This window comes from Epinephelus lanceolatus, chromosome 12 (assembly GCF_041903045.1).
Source record: "Epinephelus lanceolatus isolate andai-2023 chromosome 12, ASM4190304v1, whole genome shotgun sequence".
NCBI classification, from domain to species: domain Eukaryota; kingdom Metazoa; phylum Chordata; class Actinopteri; order Perciformes; family Serranidae; genus Epinephelus; species Epinephelus lanceolatus.
In genome coordinates, this window is record NC_135745.1 from 15,550,878 (window position 1) to 15,573,595 (window position 22,718).

The 22,718-nt window shown below is 40.6% G+C and overlaps 1 protein-coding gene across 1 annotated transcript in view; it reads left to right on the forward strand.

Annotated features, from left to right (window-relative positions):
* Positions 1 to 746: 746 nt before the first annotated feature.
* The window catches only part of lig1 (ligase I, DNA, ATP-dependent), a 58,091-nt gene continuing 36,119 nt past the window's right edge, over positions 747 to 22,718 (forward strand). The window contains exons 1-14 of the mRNA XM_033649950.2: positions 747 to 900; positions 1,537 to 1,605; positions 2,468 to 2,648; positions 7,871 to 8,036; positions 9,593 to 9,730; positions 12,063 to 12,452; positions 12,616 to 12,724; positions 15,853 to 15,945; positions 19,911 to 19,967; positions 20,776 to 20,834; positions 21,392 to 21,505; positions 21,648 to 21,814; positions 22,200 to 22,276; positions 22,487 to 22,578. Of these exons, the coding sequence (XP_033505841.2) occupies positions 884 to 900; positions 1,537 to 1,605; positions 2,468 to 2,648; positions 7,871 to 8,036; positions 9,593 to 9,730; positions 12,063 to 12,452; positions 12,616 to 12,724; positions 15,853 to 15,945; positions 19,911 to 19,967; positions 20,776 to 20,834; positions 21,392 to 21,505; positions 21,648 to 21,814; positions 22,200 to 22,276; positions 22,487 to 22,578 (1,729 nt within the window). The 5' untranslated portion in view covers positions 747 to 883. The remainder of the gene's footprint in view (positions 901 to 1,536; positions 1,606 to 2,467; positions 2,649 to 7,870; positions 8,037 to 9,592; positions 9,731 to 12,062; positions 12,453 to 12,615; positions 12,725 to 15,852; positions 15,946 to 19,910; positions 19,968 to 20,775; positions 20,835 to 21,391; positions 21,506 to 21,647; positions 21,815 to 22,199; positions 22,277 to 22,486; positions 22,579 to 22,718) is intronic.

Genomic DNA, 22,718 nt, shown 5'->3' on the forward strand with positions numbered 1-22,718 from the left:
AAAGCAGTGCACTCAACTTACATTATTCAGCTGTTTGTCTTGCATTCGCTCTTCTGCTTCATGAAAATAATAAGAGCTGCATAAATGATGCATTCAAAAAGGCACTGTGAAATTTTCATGAAAGGAGCTTTCATGTCTTTGCAGCATCAGGACCAGCCGCTGGTGTCTGTAGTTAACCCTCCGGCGCAGCAGGGGGCGGTAGCATCTTCGATACCTCCAAAACTTTTAACAGCACAGCTTTTCCCGGGAGAGTCGGAGCTGAGATGTGTAAAAATATCAGGAGGTGTCACTCTGTTGATATTTCCGGGTATCCTAAATCGAAGTTTGTACTGTAAAAACTGCAAAATATGGTTTACTTTTACACGTTTGTTGTTAAAGTCAGATCTTTTTCTTTCAAATAAACATATTTATATCTTAACACATCCATGTTTTTGTAGGCTATTTTAGGTTTTACCACGACTTTTTGTGCACCACATCCTTCATACCACTATGCTATCTTCCATTACACACACTTAATATAATGATCTTCCTTATTTACAGTTCTGTATGCTATTTGACACTATTTGTCGAAGCTAATAAGTTTTAATTCCCTTTATTTTACTGTACTAAGACAATCTAGCAACACTAGACAAAAATCCAAATGGAAATCCTTTACTCTTATCACCAAGAAAACAGACTGGAAAACACTAACGAGTGACTCCACTTGTCATTTAGACGATCTTCGGCTGAGATGTCATTTTGGCGCCGAATATTTTAAGTATTTCGTCTGTCTGTAGCGCGGGAGTTGGTGTTTTCGTGTGTGTATGTTGGACTCTGTGCTGTAATTTTACCATAAGTCTTAATTTATTGTCTAACTCAGGTGAAATAAGAGTTTGAAGGCAACATGCAGCGGAGCATCGCGTGAGTATGAAGCTGATATCGAGGAGTGGTTTCTGTTTAGCTTGCTCTTGGTGGGAGCGTTAGCTTGAATCTGTAGTAGCAATAACTAACCTACGAGCTGGTTAAAGTGTATTGAGAGTTGTGTTTGGCGGTTTTAAAGTGTCTACAGGAGTGTAGCCTTTGCTGCATTTGAGTGTTAAGTGCGTTGTCTGTGAATTAGCGGTAGCATAAATTAGTCTGCAGCGTCTGTTTTGGTAGGGTTCACTTTTTTTGTTCTTACAGAGGATACAGAAACTCTTGTCGTGTGTATGTAACGTTGCTGTGTCTGTGAGATAAACCAGAACCGTTAGCGTATTTGTTTTGACACAAGAAAAAACTTTAAGAAGAGACAGGTGAAAATGCAACACATTACTAGCTACACGAGGCTAGCTGACTGCTAAGTTAAATTAGCAAGATAGCAGTTAGCTAACTTGACGCACTTAACGTTTGCTCAGTAACGTACTAACTGCTCTTTAACTCGAAGCCTGCTAACCCAACGTTACACACACAGTTACACACTCTTTGGCAAAAAACACTGTTTTATTATTACTTTAGTTCACACTGACTGTAAGCATGCTAACGCCTATCTGGCTTCAATTGTTCCTCTTCCATCATCAGATCCTTTTTTCAGCCCAAGTGCAAGGACAAGGATGTTCAGAAGAAATCAGCAGATGAACCACTGAAAAAGTAAGATTTTCTTTTCAGTCACATATAATGGGAGATTATTGTTGTGCAAGGGTTTGTTTACTACACCCATGTGATGGAGAGATGCACATCCTGAGAGCTCCATCCTGTAGCAGTGAAAGTTGCTGTCAGATGAGATCTCCAGATCTGACAGATCTCCCTTCATGACTGAACCCATTGATTATGTTGTTTTGTTTATACTTGCTCATATTTGAGGAACTGAGAACTCTTTGTGGAAGGATTATGCCTCTTATTACTCGTGTCAGATTAGCAAAAGAGCAGAGATATCATTGTCTCTGTAAACACTTAAAAAGTACCTGCATTTGTGCCAAGACAGAACGGCCAAATATGGGTGGGAAGACTATCTCACACATCCATAAACCATATCAGCGCATCTGCTTAATTTTCAAACACACTTTTTCATGTTGAAGCTCCACCGACAGCTTGAGTGTGAGCAATTATTTTTGAATCACTGCGAATCATAGATCTTTGTTGCTTGGTAAAACTTTTTGTAGGAGTTAATCTAAAGAGATGATAACTTCTGTTTCTGATCTCCGAGCTGCTTTGATGATAGTGTTCATTATCTCCAGACTGTATCATCTTTAAAGTCTTAAAACCCTCTTTAATACTCTTTATGTAATGATCTTTTCATCATTGCTCTGACCTCCCTTTTATGACTCCTGCCTTGATTTTATACGTCTCGGCTGTATTATACCGCTTTCGCTGTTGACTCGATCCTCTCTAGAATACTTAATATAGCATTTTGTGGCTGTGCTTTTCAGCAGCACCATATGAATGAGGCTTATGGCTTTAATGTATTTAAATTACATGGTGCCTTAACTGTGTGTCTATGCTTGTCTCCTAGGCCTGTCAAAAGCCCCCTCAAGGTGCAGAACGGTGTCCAGGAGGCTGATTCACCCATCAAGAAGGTTGCCAAACGCAGCCGTCAGATCCTGGACAGTGACGATGAGGAGGCTCCGGTCGTTAAAGAGCAAACTGTTACCAAGGGACAAGGAGACAAAGAAGCACATGGTAAAATAGAAAAGGTAAAGGCGATTTACTTTTCCTAATGTGGACATCAGAGTCTTTTCGAATCATTAAATCAAACGCACAACTGGAATTTCTGCGACGTTGTGCGAGAACAGATTGATGGGATGTCATTAGCTGTTTTCTCATATGGACTCTGGACATAAGCTGGAGTTGCTCTTTTACACATGTGGCACACATCAGGTCGTCCTTGTCAGACGCTTTCTCACTGTCCGGAAATACTCCGTTTGGTTTTGTGAGGCTTGCAGGAGGCAGGACGTGACGCAAACACTGTGCTGCGGAAATTGCAGGATTTTGTTTACGTAGCTGGCTCGTCGTTTTGTCATACAAACAACCGAGTCTCTTGCCATTTCTTGACTTTGTCTGACGGTCTCATTGTCTGTTGTTACCAGCATAGTTCCCTCCTGTTAGACATTTTACTTTGAGTCTTAATTTAAATGACCCCTCGTTTTCACCCTTGGATGTTTGTATTCTTCTGCATTTGCGCCAGTTACACGATAAAAACATCATTCACACTGTACATTGACCTGTTCTGTTCACACATGGACGCAATCAGCATCACATGGACTTTGTATTAGGGTGCTAGCAGGGTGAAGTCCGTTAAATGTCTGGTCCAGCTGATTTGGACATTTGGGTTCTCACATACAACTTCTCCAGGTAATGTCTAAATAAATCCAGGGTTGCAATACATGTTGGAAAGTGTTCATTGTGCAAACATACTGTTATATAATGGATATCTGATGTTATACATATAGGAGGTGAGTGACCTCTTGGCTTCCCCTGTTTTTGTACAGTCTGAAAGTCATTGAAACTTTTATGTAATTATTAAATGTTCTAAATCTACCTTGAACCCACACAAGCTGAATCTAATAAGACTGTTAGAGCTGGTGTGGGTGTTTCAGTGCCTGTTGTTTATTCAGTGGTGGGGAAAAAACACTGTTGCACAAAGACACAGTAATTGTATGGTGAATCACCATGTTGAATGCATTTGTCAATAAGCCACATAATGAAAAGACCTGATTATTGGCTTTGGCTGTCGTTCAACCACCTGTTGTTTGATAAACACTTCTCTTAACTGCCCCGTTCATTTTGTTGGTAATATGTCTGTAATTATTCATTATGTGTTCTTTTGGGTGAAGAGAATGTGATGGATTCGTGGTGTTTGTCAGCGTGACCCACCCCGATCACTTTCATGTGGTTCCAATTATTGAAAATGTTGTGTGAGGAGGTACTAATACCTGTACTCCTGCAGCGTTGGCCATAGAGCACCTCCACCGGGGATAAATGTAGGGCAGCAAGTAATGATTATTTTCATCACTGATTAATTATTTTGTCTATAATATGTCACACAGACGTCTATCACAAGTAGGGGACGGCATAATTGCAAAATGTTCCGGGTCAGTAACTACAAATAAAGGACAGGGTTCGCACAAGGTCCTTGAAGGCCTTTTTAAGCCCCTTTTTTAACAAAGTGCTTAAAAAGTCCTTGAAATTTAAATGAACCACATTCTGCGGTCTTTTCTTTTGAGCAAAATTTTGTTCATTGAGTCATTATAATGAAATTGCTCACAATTAGAAATTTGTTAACCTTTTTCTTTTCTTAGTTCTGACACGTCACTGACCGCAGCATGCTCTCCTTTCTTATTCGCATTTATAACGTCCTGCTCGACATTGTAGCTCATTTTTACTCAGCTCCACTCGTTAAGTCCTGGCAAAACCAGAAGGCCTATGTTGGCATGGTACAGCTTAACATAACTTATCATAATAAACCAGCTTTTCACCGCAATTTGTTTTCCCTAATGGCACCACTGAAAACACAAATTGAAACTTAAGTTACAGCTGGCATCGTTTTCTTATGCTGTAAGTTGTTGTATTTTAGAAATGATTTTTCTGTTCCTCATTGCGTGGACTCCTTTTTGTAACAAGTTGACAGTTCTGTCTGATATTCGCCATCTGCAGTGGGGTCTGTCCCTCTCCTCTTGTGACGTGTGCAGGCAGTCAGGGGGACATCGCTCTCGGAGTTTGTTTATTTTGACGCTTTTCCTCTGAAACTTTCTCTGAAGTGGAACTTTTCAAAGCACAAGAATCTGGTGCAGTGCAGTAGCATAAGCATCATAGCTCTCATGCCATTCAGTGATGCCTATAAAGAATGTGATAAGTAACCCTTCTCTAAAAAGAGAGACATCGATCACATAATTTATTTATGTTTAATTAAAAATTATATTTGAAAATTAATTAGTGGCTTTGAGTAAAGTGAAAAAACAGTGCTTGAAAAAGTACTTGAAAGTCTTTTGGTAATGTCTGTATGAACCCTGAGACGAGACGTGGAAGGCCTAATCACAAGTTTCTAGATCCAGGCAAAGAGAATGTAACTTAGAGGTGTAAAACATTAGAAATCCCTACATTTGGGTTAAGATTTGCGGCGGAACCTCACTTACATTAAAGGTTCTTGGAGAAGGGAAGTAGTCTGAAAGGGTCAGAACTCCAGTAACACTTGCTTGGCAGTGTTTGCCAACCTTTTTTTGTCAAGAAAAGCTCAGAAAAAGGCCCAAGTTACCCTTCATGAGAGCTACCAATGGATTTTAAAATAGATGTTGTTAAACAGTAGGGCTGCCACTAACGATTATTTTCATTGTCGACTAATCTGTCGATTATTTCTTCGATTAGTCGACTAATCATTTCATCGAAAAATGTGTTAAAATTAGGGATGGGGGAAATTTCCGATTCTTAGATGCATCGCGATTCGGACGTGGACGAATCTGAATCGATTCACAAACGTCCAAATTTCGATTATTTAAATCTGTTAATTAGAGTAATACAGAAGGTTCTAAATAATGCGGAACTAAGAAGCGCGGTACGTGTCATCTCCGGGACACTTTGGGATGCGCGCCTGGAGCAGACACGCCGACACGCGCACATAGGAAAACAAACATGTCTGAACGCTACCCACCTCGCCATGAGAGCTGAACAGCTTCTTCTAATTTAAAAGCAGATGTGTGGAAATACTTCGGCTTCTACAACGTTGACGGCGGAAGCGAACTGGACAAGAGCCACGTTATATGTAAGCTGTGTCATGCTAAAATAAAATACTTTGGCAACACAACAAACATGAGAAGCCATGTAACTCGATTCCACCTGACGGAGGAGTCAGGGAGACGGCAGGCTGTTGTTGCTGCGGCAACTAGTGGCGCTACCGACCAGAGAACAATCGAGGAAGCAATTAGAAAGCTGCCACCCTCATCGGAAAAGGGTAGGTAGGAACGCAGTTACATGTGATGCGTGGACGTCTGTCGCCACCGAATCATTTGTTACTCTAACTACGCATTTTATCTTGTGATTTAAGATACCTGTTGTTACCTTTGGTTCCGTACAATGAAGTTGTAACTTTCCAGTTTGCAAGCATTTCCATTTATATGTTTAATAAAATATAATGGAAATGAATTCAACTCTTTCTTATTACAAATGCACTGTTTTTAAAAATTGCAAGTGTTGAATGCTTATTCAGTGAGACAAAAAGAAATGTGTGTTGTGAAAAAGTACATCAATATACATAAATTAAAGATGCATCAATAATCGTTTTATAATCGAATCGTAGCCCCTGAATCGTAATCGTAATCGAATCATGAGGTGCCCAAAGATTCCCACCCCTAGTTAAAATGTTGAAAAATGTCGGTCTGTCTCGCCCTAACCCCAAAATTACGTCATCTAATGTCTTTTTTGTACTCACGCCAAAGGGTTTTAGTTCACCGTCACGGGAGAGTGTGTGAAGCTGCCAATATTTGAACATAAGAAGCTGCATTTAGAGTATTTTGGGGTACTTTTATAGTACTTTTCTGTGAAAAATTGCTCAAACCGATTAGTCGACTACTAAAATAGTCACCGATTATTTTAATAGTCGATTAGTCATCGATTAGTCGACTAATCGTGACAGCCCTATTAAACAGTATTAGTTATATAGAAGCGGACACTGTTACAATATTTGTCATGTAAGTAAGTGATCAGGTAGATGTTGATGCTTACTTTATTTCAGTGTTGGTAAGGTTTACATTGTACTACTACTACTTTGAGTGGCAGAAATGGCGCCATTTATCCATCTTACCTACTGTATGTTAGTGGGAGAGGTATTCTATAGTGGTTTATCGCCTGTTGTGTAAAAAATAAATACACTAAAAATCAGCATAACTGCAGTCTGTAATTATATCTGTTTATTTTTAGCTTAAACACAAATATGTGGATCTATATTTTTACCAAATGTATTTTTCAATTAGCTGTTTTAGTTGTTTTTAATCTTCCCATGCACCCCTTGGTTGTATGTACCCATGGTTGGGAATCACTGGTACGAAGAACAATGTCATTGTGAGACCCGCCAACACGTTTCTGCATGTAACCTTCATCAGGGTCATCCTCATCAGTGATGCCGGAGTTATGACCCCCTCAGCTCAAGCTATGTATATTATCCAGCCTTTGTCATAGTGCTCAGGGGGAGCCGCATAGCTATTAACAGATTGTGGATATTTTAGTTCATGCAAGAACAACCTTCCAATGATGATTAATTGGGACTGTTGAGACATTTGCAGGCCTCAACGCTGACTTTTAGCAGCGGCCTGCCTGCAAAAACATTCTCTGCATCCTCTGAATTTTTTTTTTTGTCTTTTCTGCCTAGCAGCCCTCCCCACACGTTGCGCTTCATTGAACAGCAAACTTGTTTCCTCACTGATGGAGGTGTGTGTCATTCAGACTTTGCAGTGTTGTTTTCCGACACTTGCTGAGATGCCTTACCTTGTAGATTTTGTCGAGGTTTCTGCTTTTCTGTATTTTGTTTGCTGCTCCTCCACGTTGACAGGCTGTTGTTTTGCTTCTTATATAAGTCAAACAAACAAATTCTCCCTCTTTTTTTCCATTTATATCAAATTTAAAACGTGAATACTCTTATTTGACTTAGCAGAGGATGCCACATTGAGGATGAGTCACACAAACAGTCCACAGTGATCCAGATCATATTTTTTTGGACAGCTGGACAAGTGTTATTATCATTTGTGGCATTTCAGTGTTAGCTGCAGATGGAAACAGTCAAAATGTTGATGTAATTTTAAAAAAATAATTTAACCTCAACTCAAAACTGCGATCTGCAGTGATTCTAGCCACTAAAACTTGTGTTTACTCTGCCTCTCACAGTCATAATGATTACCAATACCAGCTCTACTTGTCTTTTTTTTCCTAGAAGGATGATGTCTTCAAGGCAGTTCCAACCCCTATGTCTCCTCCACCGGCCCCAGCCACCCCTGTGACCCCCGCCACTCCAGCCACTCCGGCCTCTTCAGCTTCACCTGGTACCCCCGGCACACCAAACTCCATCTCCCCCTCTGGGATTGTTAAGCGCAAGACTGGTCAGTATCAGTTCAGATTTGATCTGTTCTTTCTGTATGTTTTCCACTTGACTCTAAATGTGTGGTTCTCAACTTTTCCTCCGAAGTTGCAGCATTTCTCGAACTTTGACATGAGCTGAGGATTGATAGTTTTTTTGCCTCAAGCTATTTTACTTGATTACTTATTAGCAGGGGCCTAATGGCTCCAAATACTCATTATTTTACAATGAGGGGGAAAAACAAGACATTTATCATGAGCTGAATGCATGAGAGGTTTGTTCACCAGACACAGCTAAGTACACTTTCCACTCTCTTGTATCATTTATCACTTGACTCATGGGAAGGGTCTCAACCTGAAGACTGACAACCAGTGGACTAGATTTTGTTTATTTCATCTGCTGAACCACGACTATACACCCATCAAGCCTATATTATTATTTTTCTGCATGTGTTTGCATTGTGATAATGTTATTATTGCTGCGTTGTATCATTGCGATGTATCATTTCTGCTGACTGAGCTTTAATGAAACCAGCAGAGCAAGTCGTGTTATTATTGGAGCTGATTGTCGATCTTTATTTGGTGCCTTTCTGGTTTGCGGGGTTTACTAACTTTCTTGGGGAAAAAAAAATCATGAACATGTAGTGATAATTATGCAGTGTGTACATGACGGCTTTAACATTTCACACGTGCAAGATAAGAGTGGAAGAATGCTGCTTCGGCTGTTTTCCTGCCATACATGTTCATTATCTGTGAATTTTAAATACGATGCATGTGTTACTATCCGCATTTAACATAAAATAGAATCACCAAGTGATTTTAAGTGGCTCTTTGTACTCTCTGTACTTTTCATGTCACACCAGGAATGTAGGATTTGAATAGAGAATTTAAGCTACTTAGTGCTACACAGATTTCTAGTATTGCAGCTTTGTTTTCATTTGGGGAGAAACTCCTTTTCTCACTTTGTTTTCTTCATCCTACTTTTGCAGCAGGGAAGCGGCTCATTCTCTTTTCATCATCCCCATTCTCTTTGTGTTTGATGACTGCAGTGTTTGCTTTCAGCAGTGGTGCGTTGCCACAGTCAGAGCCCTGCCACCATCACCACTGGAGAAAACATCACATTAAAGCAATTCTAATTTGACCAGAAATTACATTCTTAATGTCCTGGGTTAATGCTTTCATTATAATATCTAGAAGAAAAACATCAGCGGTGCTACCTGTGCTAGAACCCTAACAAGGACCAAAACAGCTGCGGATGTGGAACCAAAACTAAAATTACCCTGGAGCACCACCGCTGAATAAAATTACAGAGGAAATTACACTGGAACCTTAAGCTGCTGTGCTGCATAATATCTTTCAGGATGGAATTAGTGTTTTCATTAGCAAAGTACGTATCTTTGATTCTCTTTTTTTTCCGTTGCCCTACATCTGTGGTAAGAGAGCAGACTCGTCCTGTTTTCATCTCCACATCCTCTTTCTGTTTGATCACGGCGTTATTTCAGTTGGGATGCCTCTCACTTCCTTTTTTTCCCCCCTACCCTCCTCCTTTTTAATTTAATGCCTGTCCTGATGTGTGCAGCGAGGAAGATGTTCCCGAAGAGGAAGCTTGATGAGAGCAGGAGCGGCAGCGAGAGTCAGAAAGACGAGTCCGAGGCCAAGGAGGAGCAGGGTCAGCAAAACAAACGACCCCGTGTGGAGAGCGGCGCAAGCAGCACAGGTACGCCTTCACCTCTGCTATGAGTCTGATAAGAGAGCACAGCTTGTGCACGGGCCTGGAAAGTCCTGGTGAGGATGGAAAATTAATTGAAGATTCACGAGGATTATCTGAGTTGGGAAGTTGCACAAACACTTTATGATATGTGGAAATTAACAACCAATAATAGATTATTAGATTCTGATTTTGAATGATGTTCTTCACCTTTTGTATTTCTTATCTCCAAACTGAAGCAAGAAAATCAATAACAGTCGGAGTGACAAAATCCATGAAAATGATCTTTACAATTTCAGAACAATTCCTGACAGTACTAGCTACGGCATGAATGTCCCACCAACATGGATCATTTATCTCTTCAACATGGACACTCATATTTGCTGTGTTTACCAAACCTATGTAGTGGGTCCAACTCTCGCTGTTATTAAGTGGACGAGGAACAAAATACTGGACTGTATCAGCTCTTTATTGCAAGGCACCATCTTAATTTACTTGCAGTTGTTGATGATAAACAAAGCATCGCAGTGTTTCTCCAACGTAAATGCTCTCGTAAGTTCCAGAATGAGGAGAAAAGAATATAAAACAACTGGTAAATATCCTGTTAAACACAAGCATTCCCCTTTTTATAGGAACTTACACCCTTGGGAGTACATATAAATGCCATGTGGGAAGCACAGACCATTTTGGAATTTAAGTCCCAGAAAAATCCACTAAGGAGTTCACACAGATATAAAAGACAAAACCCCAGAACAATATCAAATTGTGGAAAACTTTTTTTTTTTTTTCATGAGAAAATATCCTTAAACCTGACAGAGTACCACTTGATGGAATTTCTGAGTAGCCTAAATGGCAGAACACACTGGTGTTGTCTGATACTTGTAAAAAATACCCATGCTTATTTTCTGTAAAAGCCCACATGCTGGTGGCATCTTAATGTGCATCAACTTGCCAGAAAAGCAGCAATTTCATAACATTCACTCCCCAGATTTGCACATCCCAGCCACTGTACCTCGACTGCTCTGTCTGTACGACACAGTTGGTGCGTGCTACGGGCATCAGTGAAGCTGAGCTGAAACGATCAATTAATTGCTTAGTTAATCAAGAGAAAATGTATGGGCAAAAATTTTTCAAAAATAATAAACTGTGTCAGTCAGTTATCAAGCAAAAATTCTGAGCATTTTTTTGGCTCCAGCTTCCCACATGTGAGGATTTGCTGCTTTTCTCTTTGTTAAATTGTAAATTAGAAAGATTTGGACTGATGGTCAGACAGAACAAGCAATTTGTAGATGTCATCTTGGGCTCTGGGAAATTGTAACAGGCATTTTTAATTTTTTTTTATAGTGTGGATTAATACTAAAATAAGAATCAGATCAATCGATTTCATGAAAATAAATGTTAGTTGCAGCCCTTTCGTCAAATGTCATGGCTGATGTGTTATCCAGAAAGTAATGCTATGTTAACCTAAGACACAAGAGACAAAAAACTGACAAAAAAATTAAAGGTAGTTTGTTCTTATCTGTCCTTACTTGTAATACTTTCCTCAGTTTTGTTTAGGAAATTGAGTTATGAATGGAAAAAGTTGAATTTTGAAGCATAATGTAGGAACTGTGCCTTGTGACAAAATTTCCCTGTCACTCCTTTTGCCATTTGCTTAGCATTTTTATGCCAAACAACTTGGAGCATCATGTGGGCCTACACTTTTACTTTCATTGAGAAGCAATCTTGCAAATTTACACCATGCACCGAAGCCACTTAGGCTTTGCCTAATTTGTTTGTCTACGTTTTTACATAATGCCTTATTCAGGGCGAAATTACAGAAAGTAATCAATTTGCAAAAGCGGGCCGCAACATATTTATGCAGTAAAATTATTGAGTTTCCCCACAGTCGGCTCCTCTAAACCTAGTGGAGTTTTGTAAGGTAGCATGTGTACTCGCAGAGGCACAACAGATGGGAAAATGGCCCCTCTTTTTTAAAATTGGCTGGTAAAGTACCAAAAGTGACTGTTGGATTCACCAGTCCAGTCCAACAGTTATTTTAACTTGTGGATAAGAAGATTAAAGTTTCATGACTGTCTCCTCACCCAGCCGGTATCATGACCCCAGCTCAGTCTGCTGAGACTCAGTGCTACAGGTTTGTCAATAGTAATTTCTCCCTTACCTGACTCTCAGGTGAAAAGGAAACCTCAAGAATATAACCTGCAGCATTTATTGAAGAAGGCTGTTATGTTGAAAACCATCTTCAAACATGGGCTCACAAAAAAAATGGGTCGCCCTCAGTAAACCTGCTGGCATTTATCTCTTCAATGACTCCACTCCCTTTCTGTCTCACCCTGTGTAGGGAACACCGTTGAACCCATGGAGGAGGGAGCAAAGGAAGAAAGGGTTGAAAAGGCAGTGACCGAGGCTGACAGCCCTGATGAGGAGGTGGAGGAGAAGAAGAAGAAAGGGGAAGAAGAGATGGCAGAGGAGGAGGAGGAGCAGGTGAAGAAAAAGAGCCCTGATGAGAAAGAAAAGAAAGCTGAGGGGGCGGAAAAGAAAAATGAAGCAAAGGAGAAGACGGATGATGAGAAAGGGCCCGCTGTTGCCAGGAAAAAGGAGGCGGTGGTTGAAAAGGACACACGAGAGGGAGACGAGAGCCCAAAAAGTCAAACGGCGAGAAAGCAGAAAGAAGCAAAAGAGCAGAAAGATAAGGAGCCGCCCAAGAAAGCCCCCATCAGCAGTTTCTTTGGTGAGGAGGAATTTGCATAGCCCTGTGCTTGCACACAAAAAAAAGTGTGTCCGTAAATGTGCTTTGCTTTTATCAGTTAGGAGAGACAGCAAAATATTTCTCTGCCCCAACCCTTGCTCCAACCTCACCTTCAGTTTTTTATTTATTTCTTTTTATTCAATAGCTCCCAGAAAAGCTGCAGTGAAGACGGACAAACCAGAGAAGAATGAGGGGGAGAAAAAGACGAGTGCAGAGAGGAAGACTTCAACAGAAGAGAGCAGAGACACAAAAGGGTAAGGCGAAGTACAGCCGCTCAAACTTGACATCCCGGATGCCTCAACTCTGTCTTGCCTGTCCGGCACACTGAACTCTTAACTCCACATGTTGCACTATTTAGCCGACCTTGACCTCTGACCCCTTTGGCAGTGTACATGTATGCAGATGATGCAGACATCTATTTTCATTACTGATCACCTGATAATACTTGACTGTTTTAGTTGACTTTTTTCACGACCAAACCACACCACTTTGATGCTCACACTGTACTAGTCACAGTATGGCAGCTCACACTGAATGATTTTGTTCATTAATAATTCCAGTAGAGTGTAATACAAGCTTCATGGCTGCTTATACAAAAAATGTTGGCAAAACAGAAGAGACAGCTTTACATTATGTAATTCTACTTGGAAAGGAACGCAAGAAGGGTAAAAAAAGCCAATGGAGCTGCAGGTGGCTGAGTGAAGTGCGAGCAGAAGCTTTATATATATCACAGCTCAGTGTCAGTCAAGACTGCAGTTTTAGCCTCAACATGTGAAACTAGGAAAATGCACTCAGTGGAGTGCACATCTCTGCCAGGCGGCCGCCCGGCCTGATTGCAGCCACTCCAGACAATTCTTGTAATTTCAGTAGAAGCGCCGCAGTGCGTTTCAGATGCGTCCCAGAAGCTACATGCCTCGTCTATTTTTGACAGAGCAGCGGCACATTGCACAGAGCAGAGTGAGTTTTCCTGCTAACAGGCACTACATGTGAAACATAGACAGGCCTACAATACATTTATGGGAATGAATGTATTTTTAATTCAAACACAGCCACAAATCTTCAATCCATGTCATTCATAACTGGACTTTGTATGGTATTAACATTGTCTCTAGGCTACAGCACAACAACGTAGGAAATAATGATAAACAGACACAAAAATTAAACCATTTATCTACATAGCCTGCTTACTTACTTAGGGTACATGCACAATGTTGAGGAAAAATGACAAAATCAACAATGTCTGCAAGGATGTGGAGGATAGGGGCGTCGGTGGCTTAGTGGTTAAAGCAGGTGCCCCATATACAAGGCTGTTGCTGCAGCGGCCCGGGTTCGAATCCAGCCTGTGGCCCTTTGCTGCATGTCATCCTCTCTCTCTCTCCTTCTTTCACACTTACCTGTCCTGTCCATTAAAGGCAAACATGCCCCCAAAAAATATCTTTTAAAAAAAATAATAAAAGGATGTGGAGGATGGAACAAAACCAGTTTGCAGCTGCACCTGGTGGAATTGTCCCCCCCGGGTCCCCTACAGTCAAAATGGTGATGATGACAATAAAATCTGCGACTAATTAATCTTGTTAAATGCCTGACTTTAGTGAATCATAATCTAACAAGTATGGAATTAATCTGCAGATGCACCAGTTCAAAATGAGATCAAACTTTTTTATGAATGTCAAAGGCCAAAATGTGGCCTGCAACAGATGGTAAGGCTCGTTGTTTTTTAGCCGAAATTATTTCCAGAAAACTTGAGGCCCCTACTGGACGGTCAAGAAAAGTGATAGTATAAAACAATCAATTAACCAGGTATTTCAACAATTACGAATCACTACAACCACAAAGTTCTTGAGCATACAGCCATAAATGTGCACACAGAATATATTAGACTGATTGGTCCAGTAGTTTGCAAGATTAGACAAACATACTCAACACACAATCCCCTCCAGGCTTGCGCCTGCTGGAGATAATTATACTCCAACTAGAAGGGCACTCAGAGAGGGCAGACCCCTGCTAAGGCCAAATGTCTTATCTTGCAGTGTTAACGAAAGTGAAAAATAATTTGTGTATCCACCCCTTGATGCGGATCTGTTCCAAAATTTAATGGGCTCTTCTTTGGCCCATTCTACACCCCCACCCAAGTTTCATGAAAATTGGGCCAGAAGTTTTGTCTTAATCCTGCTGACGCACAAACTGAGCCGAAAACATAACCTTATTGGCGGAGATAATGATAATAACAAGGGCACTAAGGTTCAAAACAGATCTTTGCACAGACAACATTTGGGGAATCAGATGGTGGATGTTCCTGAAATGCCAGAAATTCCCTCCAGTTGTCCAACAGTCAAACTGAACATTATCGACGGCCAATCTAGCAGAAACTCCGCCTGACTCTAACATAGTTAAACCATGAAATTGATACAGGTTTAAAATCATTCCTCATCTGTACTGTGTCTGTCAAACACTAGTTATCAGGGTACAACAGGTTTTATAACACTGTCTTGTCAGGCATTTTTGATTGTTTATCATATTTTCTCAAGGATGTCTGCTCTTTCCTGAAAGAAAAAAAATATCAAACTGTCCATTACTGTGTCTGTATTTGAAAGTAGTCATTAAAATATGAAGATTGATCGCCTCAGCTAAGGTAAGCACTCTCTAGTGCTTTAAGCCAATCTGTTTCTGTATTCATTAATATTATTACCGTACCTTTACATTAATCGAGTCTGTCTTATGTAAAGCAGTGCGTCTATTACGTGTAAATAAACCAGCAGCAGAAGCAGCAGTGCATTACTGTTTTGTCACTTTGAGGTCATGTTAACTGTTCCAGCCACAAACTATTTTTAGCTCTAAAAGAGAGGAAATGCATTTTTCATCCTCCGAACTATTTATTTTTTATCACTGCCTTGTATGCGACAGTGTGGGAGTGATAGGCTTTGCAAACAAAAGAAAGTTTGCAGCTAGAGTACCTCTCCTTGTAATGAATTCAGAACATGATATTTTGTTTGACTCCAGTTTCTTGCACCTCATGTAAGGAAAAGAAACACTTATAAGTACTGCAGTAAAAACCCTACTCCTAACCATCCTTATCTGTTGTTTGTGTACATTGCCAACTTGGGAAGCACCCTTCTATTAAATACTTGTTCTAAGAAATACTGTTTTTTTTTTTCTTTTAAGATAACTTTACTGTAGTTCTGCTTCTTTCAGTATGAAGCAACCAGTAAAGCCTTTTCCCAAAATGCTCATTACATTTCAGAGTATCTCATTGTTATGATAATAGTCTGCCTGACTTTCTGTCTACAAAGAAAAATGCCTTGGTTTCAGTGACTGTAGCAGCTGTCGCCATCTTTTAGTCAGACTCTTAATTTGCTCCATTTCTTATTGTGTTCTTCCTCAGTGAGTCAACCTCGGGACAAACAACGACAGACTACGATCCGTCCAGGCCGAACTATCATCCTGTGGACCATGCCTGCTGGAAGCAAGGCCAAAAGTAAGTACAGCTACTTTTACTCGCCTCTCACCGGAACAGCAGAAGTAGCAACCCAAAGTCTCAAATCTATTTCACCAACCTAGGGTTCCCAGTGGCTGTGACATTTTCGCAATAGGGTGGACTTTGATAGATTTTTGGGTAAGTCAGGGAGTGTGTGTGTGTGTGTGTGTGTGTGTGTGTGTGTGTGTTAAAGGAAGAGTGTGTACAATTAAGTGGCATTTAGCAGTGAGGACTGCAGATTGCAACCAGCTGAAACTTCTCCCATGTGCCAAACGTGTATGCCTGGTTAGGATTCCCCCAGAATCCTCTGCAGAGGTCTCGTTCTCTCCAAAAACAATCATACCTGATGTTTAAGCCTGATTCTGGTAGCAGATGCAAAACAATGTGAATAGCCCTGTCTAGAGCCAGTGATTGGTTTGTCTGTTCAGCACGACTGTGGAAACATAGAGGTGCAACATGGTGGACTGTGTGGACGAGGACCTGCTCCCTAGGTAGATATAAACAGGTCATTATAAGGTAATGAAAACATGATTATTCTTATTCTCAGGTGAAGAAAACAAACTTCTTATATTCTATTCCAATTCATTTCAAATTATCCCCTATATCTATTAACACACTGGACCTTTAAGATGAGGCTACTATACAGGAATGTTCCATATATATTTTATCACTGATTTCTAAGGCATTGTTAAATTTTGAGAGCTATTTTAGACTTAGTCTTGGTCTTGAGAAGGAAAAACGTAGTTTTATTTACATTTTAGTCATTTTTTCCTTCACAGTTTAAGTCTAGTTTTAGACGATGAAAATTCTTGACATTTTAGTAAGCTTTTAATCATTTATTTTCGTCAGTATGTGTTCTTCAGTATGTTCAGTATGTTTTTATCTTTGAACTAGTCCAGTTGGGCTAAGTCATTTATCAGAAATCAGAGTCAAGGTGACAGGTTGTCTAAAAAATCCATTCAGACAATTTTTTCCTCAACCACAAATAATTTCTACACACTTACAAACTTGAATTTCTCCAGCAGAGTTTTTTATAAAAGGTTTCAGGGTTGATTTACAAGCACATCCTTACTAACCCTGTAGGGGTGTCTGGGGGCATGCTCTCCTGCGAGAAAATTTTGTATTTATTTGATGTAAAGGCATCAATCTGGTGAATTCTGAGAGCCAGGTTATGATGGCAGAATATGCCTAGATTTCAACATCTTTGTGCTTTTTATGTGTGAAAAATGTTCCATTTTTACTGATAAAAACCCTCATGGTATGTTATGGTGAAGGGTTACACTTAAAATACGGCTAAGGATTAGTGGTTAAACATTTCAGTAATCAAAAGAAAAATGACTAACGTACTGATCTGCCTCTGGAGGACTATTTTATCATTTTAAATCATGTGCAGACAAAATATTCTTTTAAAACTCTCACACTCACAAACACAGTTACAGATACGCAAAACAATACAAAATACACAATATGAAAAGAAAACAAAAGGTAAGACTCAAATTAATTGCACACAAACAGACACAAATTACTGCTTTCCTCCTTCCCTCCCTTCCCCTCCCTCACGATTTGCAAGTACGGCACCCTTAGTCAGAGCATTTAATTTTATGCGGCTTCGGAAAGAAGATTTCATAAGCTCTCTGGTAGTTGAATGCCTCTAGGACAGGCCCATTTATGGCAACCCACTGGATCTGTCGGGTACCGGAGCTAATTGCGGCCATTCAAGTCAATGTAAGCTGCTCCACCAGAAGCGGCTCGGCGCTCCACTCTGCTAAAAATACGCGTTGATCCTATTTTTGACGGACGCCATGTGACGGCGTGTCAATTTGCAGACTGAATGAGTCAAACAGGAAGTCAGGTGCAGAAAAGATGAGAGTACCCGGTCAATTTTCAAAATAAAACACCCATGAAAACCCCGGATCGTATTTCACATCGCTACATCAACATGATGTGACAAATAACTACCATGAGCCAAATGAGAAAGAAAAAGTTTTCAGAGCTTACTTCAGTAGTGAGTGGGGGTGACTTGGTAATGGAGAGTCATGGAAAAATCATGGGATTTTACACCAAGGCCATGGTGCAAGTCAAGCTGCTTAGACTCAGGTCAGCTACTTTGTACATGATGTGTTTCATGTGTATTTTAGCCTGCTTTGGGAAGCAGAAGTCCCGAGTTGACTGCTTCTGAGCAGTTGAAGGTTTACGTCAGCCCTAGAATTGACTTTCAAATGCGTTTCTGTAATTGAATAAACATTTTGTCTCTCAGATCTTTTCCGATTGCAAACAAAACCCATCTGCTTGGGAATATTTGAAATGCATTTAAATCTCATGGTTCGACTATAGAAATGTCTCTTTGGAGGCTTTTGTTCTAAAACGTCTTGTCCTGTTTGTTTCCCCCCATATGGAGCGAGATTTTTTTTGTGCATCAGACGTCAATGTAAGGACACATTTTCTCCCAACATGGCAGCTCTGACCTTTGTCCTCCCCGCTGTTGCTTTAATGGAGTTTTCATAACCCTCAATGAGTCAAACAGGAAGTCAGGTGCAGAAAAGATGAGAGTACCCGGTCAATTTTCAAAATAAAACACCCATGAAAACCCCGGATCGTATTTCACATCGCTACATCAACATGATGTGACAAATAACTACCATGAGCCAAATGAGAAAGAAAAAGTTTTCAGAGCTTACTTCAATATTGAGTGGGGGTGATGATCACATCACAACAGTCTATAATCCAAAAGAAATCAGTTTACCATTACATGAAATAATGAAAAGCAGAGAATTTGCACAGCTTTTGATCTGGAACAGGAGAAAGTCAGGCTTTCTTTTTTCATTATCAAATAGTTGCTAATTAATTTTCTGTTGATTGACTAATTGGTTTATAAACTAAATGTTTCATCTCTTCTTATTTGGAGCAAAGGAAACACTTTGCACATCTATTGAAAAAGGTTTTGCCTGATGAAGGTCTACTACCGAAACGTGGCAAATAAATTATATATTGCAAGTTAGACAGTGTGCGGGAGTCCTTTTGCAACTTTTTAATCTCTTTTTATTTGACATGTTGTTGCTGTAAGCCAAAAACCCTGTTATTGAAATTGTAAAATTTTTTGGCATATTTTGAAAGAATTCCAAAAGCAGAAGTGTTTATTTGATTTCATCCTGTAGAGAAGAATCCTAAAGTAAAAACAAAATGCCAACAGGTTGCCCCATGATTGATGATCATGTTTTGTTTTTTTCTCGCCTTTTATGCAAACTGTTGAAGACACAAGCCTGGTTTTCTCTGTACAACCTTCCAGAGTCAAACATTAAATAAACTCAGAAGAAATAAAATTTTCAGACCAAGGAAGTGCTCTGACTTGGTAATGGAGAGTCATGGAAAAATCATGGGATTTTACACCAAGGCCATGGTGCAAGTCAAGCTGCTTAGACTCAGGTCAGCTACTTTGTACATGATGTGTTTCATGTGTATTTTAGCTTGCTTTGGGAAGCAGAAGTCCCGAGTTGACTGCTTCTGAGCAGTTGAAGGTTTACGTCAGCCCTAGAATTGACTTTCAAATGCGTTTCTGTAATTGAATAAACATTTTGTCTCTCAGATCTTTTCCGATTGCAAACAAAACCCATCTGCTTGGGAATATTTGAAATGCATTTAAATCTCATGGTTCGACTATAGAAATGTCTTTGGAGGCTTTTGTTCTAAAACGTCTTGTCCTGTTTGTTTCCCCCCATATGGAGCGAGATTTTTTTTGTGCATCAAACGTCAATGTAAGGACACATTTTCTCCCAACATGGCAGCTCTGACCTTTGTCCTCCCCGCTGTTGCTTTAATGGAGTTTTCATAACCCTCAATCAAAGCTCCTTCTACTGTTGCACTAATTGCGAGCTGCTCCGAACAGCTGAGTCAGTTAAACGCTGTGAATTTAAAAATCTGTCAGTGTGAATGCTTCGCCTGCTAACTATGTGCTTATCACTCTCCAGAGTGCCGTACTTGGCGGTGGCTCGCACCTTTGAGAAGATTGAAGAGGACTCTGGCAGGTAAGAGCTCCATATGGAGGAAAAGGTGTTTCTGTTTTTTTTGTTTTGTTTTGTTTTTTTTTTCTTTCTTTTTCCCCAAACGAGGTAAACACCATTTGGGAGAAAGCGATCGCTACTCTGTTCAAAGGATATAGTATATACCAAAGCATTTTTACAAAATTACCACTCAGGCTTCTGCTGGGAATTTCTGGCATATAATTAGAGAAGTGAGTTCCAGCCAGGGAAAAGTGAGGAAATTGCATTAATTTTCTGGGGAGGGCAGGGAACATGAAATGAAAGTCTACAATTAGGTCACTTTCTAGGAATGCTCAAGAATGTATTTTAACAACTTTTTTCACACTTGGGCTCCATTTAATTATGGTTTTCAGCTTTTATTCTGTGGAACCTTGGCTGATGACTTATTTAACACTTGAGCTGAGAAATGACTAGAAACCGACAAGAACTGGAGATTTTGCTGAAGAAAATGCATGTGATTTTTAGCTTTATGAATCCAGATCAGACATTTTAAAGGATGATTCGCAACTTAAGTCTCTTGCCAACAAATTGAAAACACCTTTACAGACTTTCTTTTTGCCTTTTGAGGATATTGAATGACAGACGTCCCAGTGATGACTTTTATTTTTCCCACCCACTCCAACTGATGTATAGTATTTCATAAATGAACTGTTCATCTGCCTCCCGAGCTCCCATTTCCGATTAAAACCTCCAGACAAATCTCATTTCCCGCCTTCCAGTATTTACAGGATGGCTTTAAAATTCGTTTAACTCGTCTTCCTTGTCTCAAAGCAATCCTGTTGTCATTTCCCAGGCTGAGAAACATTGAGACGCTGTCGAACCTGCTCCGCTCCGTGCTGCTGCTCTCTCCAGGTAAATGGTATTTTATCTCTCCCATAATGCATGCTGATGTAGCTACACAGGCAGCTGGCTGCCAGCCACTCTATCAAGGAGATGATGATGAAGCCAGGTTGCACATAAAAGTGGGAGGATGAGTCAGTTCATTGATGTGTGTGTGTGTGTGTGTGTGTGTGTGTGTGTGTGTGTTGGTATGTGTATGAACCTCTACCTGTGGGATTCTGATAGTGTGTATGTCATTGTGTGTGTCTCTGAGCCTCTGTTTTTTTTGGCTGGTATTGTCTCGTGTGTTTTTGTCTTGAGTGTGTGTTTCTGTGTCTGTATGTTCATGTTTGTGTGTGAGTGTGTCTTTCTACGTGTTTGGTTGTGTCTGTCCATATGTCCTTGGTTTTGTGAGTCTGCGTGTGTGAGATTGGTGCTGTCTCAGAGTTTAGTGTGTGTAGTGGTGTTCTTATTTCTGTGTCTGTGCTTCTTTCTGTAGTCCTGTACTCTAGTGTGTATGTGTGTGCTCTATCAATGCACGCATATGTCTCCTGTGTGTAGTAAAATACGTGTGTGTATTCTTTTTCTAGACGACCTGTTGTGCTGTGTGTACCTGTGTTTGAACCAGCTGGGTCCTGCCTACCTGGGGATGGAGCTCGGTGTTGGAGAAACGGTGCTGATGAAAGCTGTTGCTCAAGCAACTGGTAATGGGCGAAACACACACAAACCTAACCATCCATTTGCACCCAAACGCTTGTGCATTCTCAGCCTAACTGCTAATGCCACCCTTCTCTACTCATCAGCCAGCGAGGCGGCTGCTATTTACCGTCTCGCTCTTGTTTCCAGGGCGACAATTGGACAAAATCAAGGCAGAGGCGCAGGAGAAAGGAGATTTGGGCCTCGTGGCCGAGAGTTCCCGTAGCAACCAGCGCACAATGTTCCAGCCGGCCAGTCTGACAGCAGGGGGCGTGTTCAGGAAATTGAAGGAAATCGCCAGCATGAGTGGGAACTCGGTGAGGCGGGGAATAACATTTTCATTAGGGGAAAGCAGTCTTGGGCAAATATTGTTTGCACTCTATTTGGCTCTCAGCATATGGGTCAGGGAGGGAAAATAAAGGAAATGTTAACATGATTGTTTATCGAACTAGGAATTATTTGTTTATTTGTCTTGAGAAAGAGCAGAGTAATCTTTCAGCCTTTGAATAAGTCGTCACCTGGCTGGAATCTCTCGAGCAATTAGTTCCTTTTTTATCCGCGTTGCTGCTGGGTCTTTTTTTTTTTTTTTTTACGCTCTGGATTGAACATGGAGTTTATACTCGCTAGTGACCTCAGTCTTTTTGCATTCTGTCTCTTCTCGCTGTTCCTCTGTGAATCTCAATTTCCTCCCGTCTGCCTCAGGCCATGAATAAGAAAATCGACATCATCAAAGGCCTCTTTGTGGCATGCCGCTTTTCCGAGGCCCGCTACATAGTCAGGTAAAATAACACTCTCACACACACATACAGACAGACAGCCTTGGCTGCGTGTGTGACCGCAGGCACGCACATCCTTGCATGTATATACGCACAGATAGCACAGTTTCACTTTAACTCCTTGCGTGTATGTTCAAGCATGTAGCATTTGTCATGGGCAGCAGGTGCAAACAGGCGTCAGCGCTGACGCTGTCTTGTGGTTTTGATTGACAGGTCCCTGGCTGGTAAGCTGAGGATCGGCCTGGCTGAGCAGAGTGTCCTATCAGCGCTAAGCCAGGCTGTGTGTCTGACCCCCCCTGGACAAGGTAATCTTGAATTTAAAAGCATAGGTTTACAGTTTTTCTGGTCTATCTTAAAACAGTAGTCAGATGCCCATGTGTATATTGAACCAGTGTTCGCTTCTGTTCATACTCTTCAAAAGAGATCCTTTCTAAAGTAACTCCAA